This window comes from Acomys minous, assembly GCF_964271855.1.
Source record: "Acomys minous genome assembly, chromosome: 15".
Taxonomy (NCBI): Eukaryota; Metazoa; Chordata; class Mammalia; order Rodentia; family Muridae; genus Acomys; species Acomys minous.
In genome coordinates, this window is record NC_140497.1 from 60422993 (window position 1) to 60439028 (window position 16036).

At 42.2% G+C, this 16036-nt stretch overlaps 1 protein-coding gene and 1 long non-coding RNA gene across 5 annotated transcripts in view; one reads left to right on the plus strand and one right to left on the minus strand.

The window, feature by feature from the left end:
* The first annotated feature begins 56 nt into the window (after positions 1-56).
* Positions 57-9827, plus strand: LOC311584752. Its single transcript, XR_014774992.1, has 4 exons — positions 57-493; positions 5233-5313; positions 6116-6247; positions 8430-9827. It is a non-coding gene; the product is annotated as an uncharacterized lncRNA (long non-coding RNA).
* NMU (neuromedin U) overlaps positions 510-16036 on the minus strand; it is a 28792-nt gene continuing 13265 nt past the window's right edge. For 3 of the 4 annotated variants that reach the window (XM_084759350.1, XM_084759353.1, XM_084759352.1), the window contains exons 3-10: positions 15601-15648; positions 11913-11972; positions 10307-10336; positions 10164-10214; positions 8394-8468; positions 6084-6137; positions 4257-4319; positions 510-2290 (exon numbers count right to left, since the gene is read on the minus strand). In XM_084759350.1, the coding sequence (XP_084615476.1) occupies positions 4284-4319; positions 6084-6137; positions 8394-8468; positions 10164-10214; positions 10307-10336; positions 11913-11972; positions 15601-15648 (354 nt within the window). In that variant the 3' untranslated portion in view covers positions 510-2290; positions 4257-4283. The remainder of the gene's footprint in view (positions 2291-4256; positions 4320-6083; positions 6138-8393; positions 8469-10163; positions 10215-10306; positions 10337-11912; positions 11973-15600; positions 15649-16036) is intronic. The other variant, XM_084759351.1, reaches the window with a different exon arrangement.

A 16036-nucleotide genomic window follows, 5' to 3' on the forward strand; every position in this document is an offset into this window, starting at 1 on the left:
CAGGAGCGTCTGACGGGAGCAGTGTCTTGTCTGTTGGTCACATGGTGGTCTATTGCTGTCTGTTCTGTTGCTGTCGATTCCATTCCCACCCCCACTCCATGTCTAAGCCTACTTGGCAAGGTGGAATCCAATATTAATGGAGAAAAAAAAAATCAATTCCCTGGGTGGTGAACACGTCAGAGGAGTTCTTAACCTGGACCCATTGTCTGTTTGGGGATAGATAGATTCTAATTAATTAATTAATTAGTTAGTTAGTTAATCCGCTGACTGATTAATTATTACGTTTTGGTTTTTCGAGACGGGGTTTTTCTGTGTCGTCCTGGCTGCTGGAACTGACTCTAGACCAAGCTGACCTTGAACTCAAAGAGATCTGCCTTACTTCTGCTCCTGGGATTACGAGACTTTAGGCTTCAGAACGTCCACCACACGCCTGTGATCCCACCCCTCAGGTGGCTGAGGAAGGAGGATATGAGCGGAGGTCAGCCTGGGCTACGTAAGTGAGAACCTGTCTCAGAAACAAAACCAAAACGAAACAAAACTCACTGGAGGAAAGGACCGCACTCCCTTTAGGAGCTCTGGCTTAAATAAGAGACCTAGACAGTTGGGTTTCTCTGTGTTTAAGCTAAGGAGAGGATTTTACTAGGACGCATTTACTAGGACCACTGGGAAACTACCATGTAAGCAGTTGGGCACACGATCCCAGAGATATACTGGAAAGGATAGACAAACCAAGGGGGACAATGTACTTAGCGACACAGTTGTAAACTTGGGTTCAGCAATGGAGCCACTCACCTGCAGTGATCAGTCAGTACCTGAGACAGATTCTACACGTCAAGCATCCTACGGTGTGAGGGTGTGATGAACCGTTAAGTGACAACATCACCATCTTTGTAACTGTGTCTGCTTCTCGCCCTGCCTCACGTTTATATGAAGAGTCTTAAAATACACAAGCGATTCTTGTCTTCCTGGGTTTTTATGGGACCCTGTTGTCTAATATTCAACGTTTCTTATTTTGACAAAAGAAGGTAATCGGAGGGGACAAAATATTGTACGGGTTTTTTTCTCACATGAAGAATTTGTATTGATATACAAATCATATACATGACATAAATATAATCTGTCTTCTGGTTATATGACCTGAAACCAGAAGACCGATTATTTGGCAGGGTGAAGAATGCTGAAAGAGGTACCTGTGACAGTGGGGGTTAAATATGACCAAGGACAATTATAAATATGTATGAAAATACCACAAGCTATGATGTATATTAACTAAGGAATTAATTTTTCCATTTAAGTTACTAGGAGTACCGTGTACAGACAGCTAATCTTGCCCTATGCGTTTATGGCTTTAGAACAGGTGACCCTCGCTGTTCAAAGGCTCTTCCTGCCAAGGCAACTCACTTTTAAAGCAAGAGTCTGATTTTTTTTTCTCTCTCAGCTTCTTCCCAATTTATGTCCTCCCAAGGGTTTGGTAGGAAGAGTAATTCAAGAACTTTCTTCTTAAGATATTATTTCATCTTCCTCAAGGATGGTGATCACTAACTCTTGGCAGGGTTATTTTCTTCCTAGTAATGAGCGAGGTGGGCTGTGTTCACTAGTTGTGAGGTGAAACAATTACAGGCAAGCCAGCTACTGCAAATTGCCAGGCAACGTCTTCTGATATGTGTGCAGCAATCTGAAATCTATTTTGTAATATATAAGTCATAACTTGCTTGCTGGACCATTGAACGAGTCATAGCTCGTGTTGGTAATCTCTGACAGCTAGTACTCTGTTTTGTTGTTTCATTTGTGTTTTTAGACAGAGCCTTGCTACATAGCCCAGGCCATCCTTGAACTTGCCTTGCTTCTGTCTCAGCCTCCCAATGCTAAGATCATAGACATGTACCGTCATGACAGTCTGCATTCTGGTACTTATAGGCGCTGATAGTTTCACCACTGACATGACTCAAATGGGCTAAACTGAAATAGTTCACCCAACTCTCTAGGAATGGCGTTAGTAAATGTTCAAAAACCAAGTGCTCCAATGCTATGCAGAGCTGTGGGCACCTGGGCAGCATCTTCAGGTCCAGTGCCGCTGTGCACAGTTGACCATTGTAATAATACATAAAAGATTTTAAGATGCTGTTTTATTTTCAACAAATTAACCATTTATGATCTCAGCCGCCGCAGAGACTGTTACAGCACAGGGGTTTGCAACAGAATACATTTAGGAGGGATCATTTTTGAGAACAAAGTGTGAGTACATTTTATATCCCATAGTAGTGTTTTCAACATAAGATACGCGGACATCCTGGAAAAAGAAAAAATAATAATTAGGTTCACATATATGTAAGACTATAAATAAATACACATAATGCTTATTATATAGCCACTTATATGACTATTTTGTTGTAGTTACAATAACATTGCCGGTTGGGATATTTCCCAAATGTCCTTTAGCCTCTGCTCTCTCTATTTTACCATTTGTCACTTAATCACTCTCTGATGAGACAGTTATTCTACAGGTTATATTATTTAATAGTATAAAAGGAGTTTGCTACCAGCACTTAAGAGGCAGAGGCAGGCGGATCTCTGTGAGTTCGAGGCCAGCCTGGTCTACAGAATGAGTTCCAGGGAAGCCAGGGCTATACAGAGAAACCCTGTCTTGAACCCCTACCCCCAATGTAGTTTACTAACGCTCATCGATACCAATAAGAATTATCAGTATTTAAAGATTTCCCTTCTTCCACCACAGACCCAGCTCATCTGTAATTTCATGGAGGAGGCCCAAGCACTGGTGAATGCTGCTGTGGCTTACTGCAAGCCTCAGTTGGCCACACTTTGGCTCTTTACCAAGATTAAGCTGGTTCCCCCAACCCCTGCTGAGCTCCTCGCAAAGTGCAGATAGGAGGCAGGGAAATCCTGGGAGCTATGCTGAATGCCTCGGTGGCACTGAAGTGTCCATGTGATTTTCTATCTGAGGTCATTAGGGAAGGTGGCACCACTGGCTATGATGTTTGAAGACTCATCTCTTATGTCTGATTTTGTTCAAGAGCTTACTTGAATATTCTTGGATCACAAGATGAAACTGATATCTGAATACAATATGAGGTATCAAAAAGTGATGCCTGTTTATTTATGTGTATATGTGCCATTACATCACCCAGATTTTATACTTATTTTCTTAAAAAATATGTTATCAGGATAAAGTAAGACCTTAGGTAACCAGATGACAAAATCAAGGGGGAAGTGACTGTTGAACTATTCGATTAGCAAAGTAAATAAAATCCTGATCAAAATAGGTGGAATGGAATAGATTATAAAGCTTTATTTTCTAAACTTTGGAGAGAAGTTATACTAAACAGATCAATTCCACTTCTTTGTGGTGATTTTTACTTCTCTAATTGTTTTAATGTCAGTCTTTTCATTTCTATTTTTGTGTATTTATGACTTTTGTCTTTTTTCTAGAATAAGCCGGATGAAATAACTTTTATTTTTTCAAATGCCCAGATTTCTTGTTTGCTTTAAGAAATGTCTGCGTTACTCTTTTTTAAGTTTTTGAATAACATATATGTGTGTGCATGTGGTGTGTGGGTGCCTGTGGAGATGAGAAGAGGGTGTGGGATCCCCAGGAGCTAGTGTGGATCACAGGCAGCTGGGAGCTGTCAACTTGGGTGGCAGAATGAGGTTCAGGTCCTCCGCACGGACAGCAAGCACTCTTAGCCTCTGAGCCACCTCTCCAGCACTCCCCCACCTGCCACTTTTTGAGACAGGGTCTCACGTAACCCCACCCGGCCTGAGATTGGCTATGTAGCTTTGTGCATGCGAGGCCACCCCACCCCACCAGTTGAGCTGGATCCTCTGTTTGTAAAGAGTATTTGAGCATGCGCCATTCAGAACACAGAAGCGCATGCCAGTGAATCCTGGCCCACTCCAGTGGACACTGACTAACAGAGCAAGAATGAAATTCCTGACATATTATGATGTGCTCAATAAGTGATGATGAGGTTGTTATCTCCAAAGTCACTTTGGGTGACTGATTTCGTGCCACAGACCAAGGAATACTAGGATCAAAGCAAATCTAGGCCTAAAGTCCCAGCGCTTGCCATTTCCTGAAGCCTGCATTGCCCTACAGTTGTGGTTACTTCTATATAATGTTAGGACGCACATGCGGTTGAACACTAGACATATATTTGAATATAGTTTAGTTTGTGACCAACGGACACTTCCAAGTTGATTTCAAGTTGTGAAACACATGCTGTTTCATAGTTACTTACTGGTCTATTTTTTGAGCACGTGCCATGTTAAACGAAACCTGTTGACCTCTTGCCATTGCGTGGCTGCAAAATAATAAATTAGAAAGAAATTGTTGTTAACTACTGATGTGAGGTAAGCGCCATAAGAAGAAGCCTAGTGATATAAAGGAGTGTACATCGATGTACACCGAGGTCACCTGACGGGCGAGTGGTCCCTTGATGTACATCGAGGTCACCTGATTGGCTTTGGGCTGAACAGAAATGGGCTCGTTGGACCCCACAGCTGCAGCTTCTGACTTACTAAGGCTGAGGTGGAACCTGGAAGTGTGTATTTCTACCGAGTTACGAGGTACCACTAAAGCGGCTAGGACCACGACAAGTTAGGAACTACTTGATTTGGTTGCTAGGGAACCAATATTTGATAACAACTGTTCTCAAGTTTCATTGTGGTATGAACCAAAGTTAACGTTCTGAAATCATGGCAGCTCTGCTTTGTTGATTCCTGCTGTCAATCTACTGCTGCAACAGTCCGGCCCATTCTCCAACTTGCCGACCTAAATCCTACAACAGGAATGCCACCTTGGACTTCAGCATAAAATTGAACATTTTTTTAGCTAAATGTTTAATTAAATATGTCCTGTCTAATCTTCAATATTCACACATAAAGTCATCTCTGTGCTACCTCCACTCTACAGCTAAAGTGTTTGCCTCAAATCTCACTAGACATAAGTTACAAAGGATGTGGTTGGTTTTGTTCAAACACCACACCATTTAATATAAAGAACCTGAGTACCCTCAGCTTTGGTTTTGTTTGTTTTTATTTTAAACAGTACCCCATGGACACCAAAGGATGACTATTCTTAGCTTTTATTCATTTAAAATGTCAGGTTGTAAGTACCGGGGTGTAGAAGCTGAACTCTATCTTTATTCTTTTAAAATATTGTATTTTACCTTAAGTTATATATGCGTGTGTGTTTGCATTTGCATATGAATGCAGATGCCCACAGAAGCCAGAAGAAAGTTCCAGATCCCCTGTGATTGCCTGACACAAGTGCTCGGAACTGAACTCTGGGCCTCGGTAAGAGTAGCTCTTAGCCCTTATCTTTTACTCCATCTATTGGTCCCTAGCCTAACACCTACTAGAAGCTCAGTAAATATTTGCTGAATACATTTATAAAATGTGCAACTTTCTGGCTATGGGTTAAGAGAGTAAATATTACAAAACAAACAAACAAACAAACAATAGCTGTTCAGAACCACATTTCATACACAATCCAAAGTGATAAATGCAGTCACAGAACTGTAGCTTTTATTATCACTGAATTTTCTATTTTAAGAATTTGGCAGCATAGCCACAACTCTTAATAACTGACTCCTTGGACTTAAGAAATAGCTCTAAAAATTGGTTCCCAAAACACACTATATCATGAGAGTAATCTGTGAGTAGATGATGTCATTGGAGTAGTTAACACAGAAGTTGTAGAAGGGAAACCAGAGATGTTGTGGTTAAAACAATAGCATGGTGGCAGAAGTGACATCAGAGTGAGACATCTGATGTGACAAGTTTGTAAGTACACGGCAAACTGTCATTAAAACTTGAGTCAAGCTGGGCAGTGGTGGTGGTAGTGGTGCACGCCTTTAATCCCAGCACTCAGGAGGCAGAGGCAGGCAGATCTCTGTGAATTCGAGGCTAGCCTGGTCTACAAAGTGAGTCCAGGACAGCCAAGGCTGCAGAGAGAAACCCTGTCTCAAAAACCAAACAAACCTTGAGCCAAGCCAGTGAACATATACGGGAAATACTTTGTCAATTTACACATTTATTGGTAATAAGACACTATATAAACATACCCTGAATAGAAAGTATCCCCTACTTTTACCAGCAAAAGGGCTCTGGAACTCTTCCTGGAAGAAATGAAGATGACAGAACAAATGAAGCAACACTGAACAGATGCAAATCTTTAAGAGTGTGGCGAAGCTCAGAATTACTTTCCGCTGTTCCTCCTCAACAGAAGGTACCAAAGCCTTGCATAGAGGATTCATGTCAGTAGAGAATTGCTCTGTCTACCCTTGCATCATTTTAACGGCTACCAGTGTCCCTGGAATGATGTACTTAGAAATATCTTCTGCATTATTATTATGGAGTCTTTGTCTTTCCTTAGGAATCTTGTCAGGTGTGCGCATATTCATCAGTAAGTAGAAAGAATATCAAGCACACTATATTTAGAAGTCTCTTTTGCACCGGAGGCAGAGGCAGGTGGATCGCTGTGAGTTTGAGACCAGCCTGGTCTACAAAGTGAGTCCAGGGCAGCCATAGCTACACAGAGAAATCCTGTCTCGAAAAAACAAAAACAAACAAACAAACAAGTCTCTTTTGACATTTTGGTAGAATAAAATAATCTCTTTTAAAATAAATGCTGGATGTGGTCACATAGGAACAAGGGAAATATAATCTGGTATTGCTGTTAAGGCAAGAATATAACACTTCTACACGGAAACTGAGGGGCAACTTTGGCAAATGTATGTTCAGTCAATGCCTTGAAAGACACTTTCCTGATATTATTGTATGTACAGAGCAACAGGAACGTGTACTTATAACAAGTGTATTATGTAGTGTTACTTAAGCTTATAACTCTGAACTTCACGGAAAGAGTATTCCACATTTTATTGTTTCCATAGAATTGGCTTGTAGCTTCCTGTTTGCATTAATAATTTGTGGTGATCACTATATCTATCAGTCAAGACTGTTTTCAAATTTTCCATAAGTATAGTCATAGATGCCTCTGGCATCTATTTAAATTCATAAATCTTTGATTTATAAAAAATAGATCTCTAATTGTCAGTATTTGTACTTAGTTCTTATTTTTACTATACCCATCAAATTACTTAAGATTGAAACACTGGAATTTAAAATGTATACACAGAAACCGTATGTTTAGGTACTTGTCTAAAAGCAGTTCCTGTGTGTATTCAAGAGGAAAAAAAAGCACACAATAAAATTAAAATATACTGGTTACTTATAGCACTCAAATGCAAAACCAAAACGAAGGTTTTCAGGATGTTGCCATAAGAGACAGAGTTGCCAATAACTGAAAGGGTTTGGAAAAGAGAGATGAAAAGGAATGTATCTAGCAAACAAAATTCAAAATATCTGAATGCACTACAATCCATTTTTTTCTGTAAGAGTTAAGTTATTTAACTAGAAAACTATATTTTAAAATTAGGTGACGTTGGCCAGCACGGTCAACGTTCTCTTGTAATTGCGTTTTCACTCATCTCTTAACAGTCTTTGCTCTCAGGGTTTCCTAAGGACTTGCTTTGTGGGGAAAACGTCTTCAGTGTTTACCTTCACTTGGCAGCAACTGCTCACACACTGGCCTCACACTTTCACATAGTTGTCTGCAACTACAGTACACTTGCTCAAGACAGAAAATGGAAACTATGTTCTAAGTTGTCCATAATATTACCTCATGTGTCTGTTACCTGGCCTTTTACAAGTCCCTTCTCCTGCTGGAGGGGACACGGGCTCCCATTGTCTCAATCCCGGCTAAGCATGCTCGCTCAAGCTAGGGGATCTGCCGGGAAAGCTCCTCCCTGCCCAGAAGGCCTTCCTCCTGACCGGTGCTCCCCACAGAGCCTTCCTCAGCTAGCCTCCAGAAGGCTGAAGAAAACTCTGCCCAGATTCTCAGCCCAGCCTCTCAGAGAGAGGAACCCACAAAGACTAAACACCCAGAAGTTCCTTTTCTTAAACATGAACACATTTTCTCTGTGAGAGTGTCACAGGAGGGATGTAGAACCCCAGTTTTCTTCAGTGTTCAGAACGCAAGCTAGAAAGGGCCAGAACATGGAGAGAGAAAGATTGCACTACGCCTTTCCTCGCGCTAACCAAGTATGTGATGGTTGGGAATCTCCCCCAGGGACTGCGCGCTCGGTCAGCAGCCTATGGTGCTATTGGGAGGGAGAAGAAAGAAATGGCTTCACTGTGTGCATTTGCTTGAAGAGAGTGAGGACACCAGCCTGTCTCTTTCTCTTCTCCCTTGCCTTCCTGGTCACCACAGAGTGAGACACGAAGAAAGGGATCTTACAGAGGGCCACAGCTGCAGTTAGCGGAAGGGGGCTGCCCCAGAGCGGCAAAGCCAGCATGCAGTTTGTGTTACATACGTCCACTTTGAATCTCTTCATTCTTCTCTCATGCAGTTGAGGAACGAGCTGCAGCAACGGATGCACGACAGACGACTAAGAGGGCATGAACACACACGATGAGCATGAGGGCTCCTCAGCCTTGGGCAGTAAGATGGCGGGCTCGCTGCCTGCCTGCCTGCCTGCCTGCCTGCCTGTCTGTTTTTACCCACTATTCTCACCCCAAACCAAAGGACAAATAAATAAATAAATAAATAAATAAATAAATAATAAAAAATAACATTATCTGAGACAGTCTACTGAAAGCCCTTTAAAGAACTGCTCTAAATAAAGCAAGGGGTAGGATAGCTCACTAGTGATACAGTAGGCTGGCTGTATGTCAATTATTTGAGGAAACACTTTGCTGAGGGCGTCGGATCTGTTTCAGCTGCACCAGGTGCAACCTCAGGCTGCCCACGTAGGGCAAGAAGCCATCTGTCAACTTCTACACTTACTCAAAATGCTTTGGTCCAGACAAAGGCAACTCACTAGGATCAGCTTTCCCTTACGAACATTGATGCCTCTGGATGCTTATAGCCCGCACACCTGGAAACCGCCCTCAAAAGTTAAATATTTAAAAGGGAACAAGACCAATACAACAGGGGACACCAAGGTGATAATGTGCTGTTGATAGAGGAAAAGGTGATGAACGAGGATATGCTTTCTAAAAGTGAAAAGACGTCACATGGAAGAAAACAAAAGCATACCCGAGACACACAGGCACCCGATACAGCTGCACTTTCTTAAGGTCTGGGTCAGGTCGGGTCTCCTCACTGATATTAAATTAATTTAATAAATGGATGACTTTCAGCCTAGATAATGGTTATATGCTCGTGAATGCAACTTGTGTTTGGCATGTAGTTAATCTAACTTAAAACTTTCATCTGTTCACATGTAAGAGTATCCCACGAGGTACGCATTTGAAATAGAATTTGAGATTACCTTTCCACGCACATGTTTAGAATACACTGTCCTGTTCATTCCCAGAACTGTCCACAGTAGTGGATCCCACGCTTAAAGAGAGCAAACCCAGGGCCTAGTTTATGCTAGGCAAGGACGCTACCAGGATGTTACAGCCCTGGCCAGGCTGTGGTTTTTAATTCCATGCAATAATGAAATTAAAGTGAAATAATAAAAACAAACCAATCAAAACTACCACTGAGACCACATGAGTTTGATGTGAATTAAGCCTAGGCCGCTCATTTCTGGTTACTCTGATATAAACTCTCACAACAAACACATCTCCAATGATAATGAACAAAAATAGAAGAGGACGATATGACCAGTTAGACACTAATACTTGCCTTTGGAAATAATTATTTTAAAAAAATGTCTTCGGATGCAAATATCTGGTATTACTATCACCCCAAATGATTTGTTTTTACTTATTTGCTCTTAGACTTTGTTGTCATTGAATACAAATTGATGAAGAAGGGATTTCTTAAATTTTTTTTATTTATTACCATATTTTTAGCATTTAGAGTTAGGTTTGACAATATTAGGTAATAATTGTGGATGAGTGAATGCAAACCACATGCAGTCATTGGCGTGTAAGGTATACAATAAACATTGATTCTCATTTATTTATCCATATATAAACTTAGTTTTATTCTTTCTTGTGGTACTGAAAAATGAAACACTGAGCTACACATAATTTTTTAGAGTTAAAAATCTGAGTTTTAGTCTTATTGTATGCTAGCTCATTTTTTAATAACCATTTTTTTTCTTAAACACACACTAGTGACTACTTACCACAACATTGGAATTTCCAGACTTCTGTGTCTTTGAATAATGAAATAAGAACTGTTAAAACAGAAAGCAGCGAGTTATCCATAAAAGACGTGTGGCTTTCCTTATTCTTCTTAGTGTATATGTATTTAGAAAAATCACCTTACCCTCTTAGTATTATCTTTTTCATTTCGTTCCTAGTGAAGAGATATATGTCATTATAATATACATTATAAAACTTTGTTACATACTTTGAAATGTATCATAAATTAAGAAAAAAGTTAAAGTATGACAAATGCTGTATTTCAAATATAGGTCTAAAATTGACTAAGCATCTTTTGCTCAAAAACAAATGGAAAACTGATTAAATATTATTTATAAAAAGTGGATAGTGATTTTTTTCTATGAAAATTTTTACAAGAAAAAAAGCTGGAAGTATCCTTAGCAGTGGTGGGATGAGGAGATGGTCACATAACGGAGTATCCAGAGAAAACAACTAAACAGACCAAATCAACATATTTTTAATTGTCAGCCAGGCAGTGGTGGTGCACACCTTTAATCACAGCACTCAGGAGGCAGAGGCAGGTGGATCGCTGTGAGTTCGAGGCCAGCCTGGTCTACAAAGTGAGTTTAGGATGCCAAGGCTATACAGAGAAACCACGTCTCAAAGAACAAACAAACAAAAAATTAATTGTCATCACTAAGTAAGACCATGAATTATTTTTTCTGCTGTAAGTTTTCCTCTATGTTTTTGTCTCTACAATGCCTGTGAGTTTTAGGAGTCATACCATTTTCTTTTTATTTTTTGTCTCATTTGCTCTTAGCACCAAAGGAAGGTGATAGATATTACCGTCATTTCTTTCATCTTAATTAGGAAAAAAATTACATTTTTGGGGGGGGAGCATCACCAGTAGAAAGAATAATTTGCCACTGAATATGAAGTTTCGGAAAACATCCAAGCCTTCAAACTGTCAACGTTTCCTTTCTTGAGTTACTGCCTGTGGAAGGTTTGGTGGCTGGAGTTGACCAATAACAGGTGAACTTTGAGATGCTGATAAAATGCATCATTTAGAACTCAAGGCTTTCCACCTTTAATGAGGGAGTTTCAAAATTCCTCCAACCAAGACACAGGCTAGAAAGAACCTGAGGTTTTAATTGAATGCAATTTCTTGGGCTTCCACCTGTCTTCGCCAGAAGAAAACTTTCTCCCAGAAGAATCAAATCATTCAAATCAGGAACCAGGGCACAGACACAAACAGAACTTTCAAGCTGACATTGACAACACCGTTGGCTGCTTTTCTCTTCCTTCCTAGTTTGTTTGTTTGGTTTTCCCAGTGCTGGGGTGAAAGCTGAGGCTTGACACACGCCAGCCAAGTGCTCTCCCAGCTGCATTTCCCCCCCTTTTAACGTCCACACTACAGCAAAGCATCATGCCCTAAGAACAGACCATAAACAATTTAGCAACTTAGCTTCATTCTTGTCTCCAGCTGTAGGCATGGGTAAGAAAAGTAAAGACAGTATGCATATACCCTACGTTTCTTCCAGCAGACCACATTTTATGCTTGAAGGAGACAGGTGATTTGAGTATGACCTTTACCAATATTATCCTAATGCATCAAGTTATCAGAGAAACTGAAATATTTGTATCTTATCTCAAGTCTTCTAGCTCCTGATGACACGCTTCCTAAATTGGGCACATTTTCTTTGAGGAGGAGAAGCTTCAAGTCATTTATTTGTTTGTTTGTTTGGTTGCCTACAGGACTTTAGCCTTACCTGGGGCTTCCGGAAAATCTCCATCACCACTCGGCAAAGCTCCCTCAGGGTAAGAGACGCCTAAAGCAAACAAGAAGACACGTGAGCTATGCTTCACTTTGCACCAAATCTGCACAGAGGGTGAAATTTCAGATGCTGGAAGCACAAAGCTATCCCAATGGGCGCTGCAAAGAAGTCTTGCTGTGGCCCACTGAAACTCTGGAGGAGTCTCTTGATTTCTCTCATACCAATGCTAAAATATCCTAGGGCCAGGGTGGTGGCTCCGCAGCTCAGAGAGCCTGCTGGGTAGCAAGAGGAGCTGAGTTCACATGCCTAGAACCTACACCAAGGCTTTACACAGCATTGCACAGTGTCCAGCGTTAGTCAGGAGTCAGGTAGATCCTGGGAGTTTGCTGGCCAGTCAGCCTAGACGCAATGGCAAACTTCAGGTTCTGTGAGAGTCTCATCTCAAAAAAACAAAAACAAAAACAAAAAACAAAACAAGGTGGAGAGAGATGGAGAAAGATGCCCGATGCTGTCCATTAGTCTCTGCTAGTGGACACACACACACACACACATGAGCACACACACACACACACACACACAAGCACACATACAATAAACAAACAAGTCCCTTTTTTCCCCCCTTGCAGCAGCTATGCAGCAATTGAGGCTCTCACTGTGGTCCAGCTACATAGTTCTCAACACTTACTGAGACATAATGGAACTCTATGACTAAGGCACCCTGGGCGGTGCCAACGAGGGATTAGTCTTGCCTGCTTGCAGTGAAGTGCGTGTGCGTGCCAAGGCTGTGAGCCTCACCGAACAGTACTCATTACTGGCTAATTTGAAAAGCTTCCAATTGCTCCCAGACAATGAGGACTGAGGGAAAAGGAGCCGTGCGTGGTGCGCCTAGCCGAGTACCACCTTTCCGGGTTGCTGACTGCACACCCCGGGATCAGGTTTGTCAAAGCATCAGAGCACAGAATTAGAGCAGGAATCCTGTGGTTGGCAGCCAGCTGGGCGTGGTAAGGAGTGGCACACACGGACAAGCAAGGGCAAACCCTGCTTTGCACAGGACCTAACATAGTCGGCCTAGGAACCATTGATTCCTTAAGAAGTTTGCTTCTGAAGTAATGGAAAGCTGGGACAGTGAGAGGAGAGGCCATGCAACTAGGGGTTAAAGTACGGGCTGTGCGGGTCAACAGCCTGAACCCAGACGGCAGCGCGCGTCCCATTTCTACTCCACGCTGCGCTTCCGCATGCTGGTTACTTTATCTCTGTAAACTTTAGTTTCTTTAGCCAGAAATCAGGGGTGATGTCACTGCAGGAAGTTCCTGAAAGGATTAAAGACAGGAAAAGCTCTTTGGTTTAATTCACCACTGCAGGTACGCCTTAGCTAAGGCCGAGAAGCTGTGAGGAAGCCAGCTCAGTGCGCGGTCGGTATCTCTCACCCAGTGCACCTAACATGGCTGCTTGCGATTAGAAACGCAGCTGGAGTCACTGTGCGGCGCCCCTCACACCCTTCCTCCCCACCGAGGTCTGTTTTCATCGCTTTCCACCCACCTGTTGGCTTTCCCAGGCAGATTGTTGGGATGTATATTAATGTTACAATTGACTGTGCACACGGTGTTTCAATGCATCACAAAATACTTTCCTGTACACCATTTGCATTCTGTTCTTAAAACACATGGACCAGGCACATAGGACGAGAATCACCGATCTTCTGCATAGAGGAAATGAGGTCCTGCCAGGTTGTCACTTCTCCAGTACTTTGTGGGGTTATTGTTGACACTGTGGACTGGGAGCCAGGCCATCTGCCTATAGATACTCCTTGGTGGACTCAGCAATGCCTGCTGAACCTATAGTTGAGAATTCCCTATTTTTCGCTGTTTTATGGTGCTCGGGTGTCTCATATGTGATTTCCAGGTTATTCTACCAGTGAGGCGCAGCCCTCAACCATTAAGAGATGAACCAAGTGCGGAGTCTGATAAGTCCTTCCTGACTGGTCCCCTTCAGGCCACTCTATGGCAATCTGGTAATAATAAAAAAAAAAAAATCCCTGAAGTTCCTTTTTCAAACAGCCCATATAGAAATGCAGCAAAACCCAAAGTAACAAAAAGAAGATATTTAGCTATGGCCCATGTCAAAGCTGCATCTCAGCTGAAGAAGACTATATTTATACATGTAGGTTGTTTCTGCTGGATGGGTCTGGCAATAGCACTGGAAACATTTCAAAGTAAATGCATTTTTCTCTAGCTCTGCTGGGTAAGAAGCCATTGTTCTCAACAATTCCTTAAGGGCAGCTTCAGAATGATTTCTATATCCACAGTACTCTCTGGATATGGTTGTTTTTTTAAAAAAAAAAACGTATTTAACAGGAAGACTTACACACTAATACCCCAGATCATTCACCTGATAATGCTTCTTGTGGTTTGAACAGGTCTACCAGAGATTCACATGTTTGAACACGTGGGCCCCAGTTTGTGGCACTTTTGGGGGGGAGTCTGTGGCGCCTTTGGGCGGTGGAGTTTTTATTGGAGGAGGTGGGTCACTGTGGATGGGCCTTGAGGCTCTTTAGTCTGGACCCACTTCCTGTCCTTGTCCGTTTCCTGTGTACTGATGCAATATGACCAGCCAGCCCCCTGCTCTGCCACCGTGTTTTCCCTGTCGTGATGGGCTGTACTCTCCAAAACCGTGAGAAAAACAAAAACAAAAAAACAAAAACCCTTCCCACACTTAAGTTGCTTCTGTTGGGCTCTTTTTTTTTTTCCACAGCAGTGAGAAAGTAACTAAAGAGGAAATTGGGTTTGAAAGTATGAATTTTAGACATTGTTGAAAGATCTTGTGTCCCTAAGCCCCAGCAAACCCTTTAACTTCTGGCAGGGGAAACTTGGCACCCAGGAAATGACAGAACCCAAGGTTGCCTCTCCATTCCTGCCTGGATCACCGTGTGGAAGACCATAGGAACAGTCATTTGGTCTTGGCCAGAGGATGTGGATGAGGCATATTAGTTTCTGTCCAGGATCCTGGAGGTGTTGACTAAGAAAGTGAAGTTAGTAAGGTGAACTCTGGGTCCTTGAACTCAGACCTACAGGTGAAACAGTACGGAACTGCGGAAAGGTAACACACTTCCTGTTTCTCCTTTCTCCGTGTTGAGGAGCTAGCCTAGCACCTCCTCCTCCTCCTCTCTCCCCCTATGGGAAAAGAAGTGAACTTCCTCCTGGAAATCAGGAAGCAGGAAATTGAGCATGCACAATTCAGCCCTTTGTCGTATGTGCTAGCATGCTGGTCAGCTGTACTCACGTGGTGCCTTCGTCAGCTCTGGAGGGAGACCCTGTGCCACTGCCTGAGCCCTTCCAGAAAGCTTGATTCTGGTGCTAAGACACATGCTACTAGATCTAAAACAATATCCAAATTAGCTTTTTTAGTTACTAGGTATAGCACTTTTAAAACAAAATTTGATTTTGAAACCAGCATTTTAATAGTTCACAATTTCCAAAAGAAATTTACTTCACTCAATGGTGAAAGACTAGCCTTTTACGGGACGACCTCACAGCGCTGACGTTACCTGAAGATAACTAATGCCGTAGCATCTAATATGTGACAAGTCTTTCAGTGAGTTCAAACAAGCTCACAGGGAGAAATGGAGATCTTTAAGCACAGGAAAATGTGCACATCATCCTGAAACACCTCTAGATTACATTACCTGAGGCTGGGAATCCATTGGCAGGAAGGAGGAGCAAGCTGCATTAATCTGTAGAGGGCAAAGACATGAGTTACACCCTAGAAATGGAAGAGAAAGCAGACGTTATGGAACCACTACATAATGAATATAGACAGCAGCCAAGGAGCCATGGCAGGCTTGAACCTAAGAGCAGAGAGCAGGAGACTCTAAAACCTTATAAGACAGTCCCAGGTGCTGGGCACGGTAGAATACGCCCATTAGCCCCTGTCTGAGGCAGGGGGATTGTTCTAAGTCCAGGTTGGACTGCACAGTAGATTCAAGGCTGTGCTGCACAGTGAAACCGTGTAGAAGGGAAAGGAAGGAAGAGAAAAGGGGAAAAGAGAAAGAAGGAGGGAGGAGTGTCAAAGAACGGAGGAAGAGAAAGAAAGTCCCGGAACTGGGATTTTTCCAAGACTCA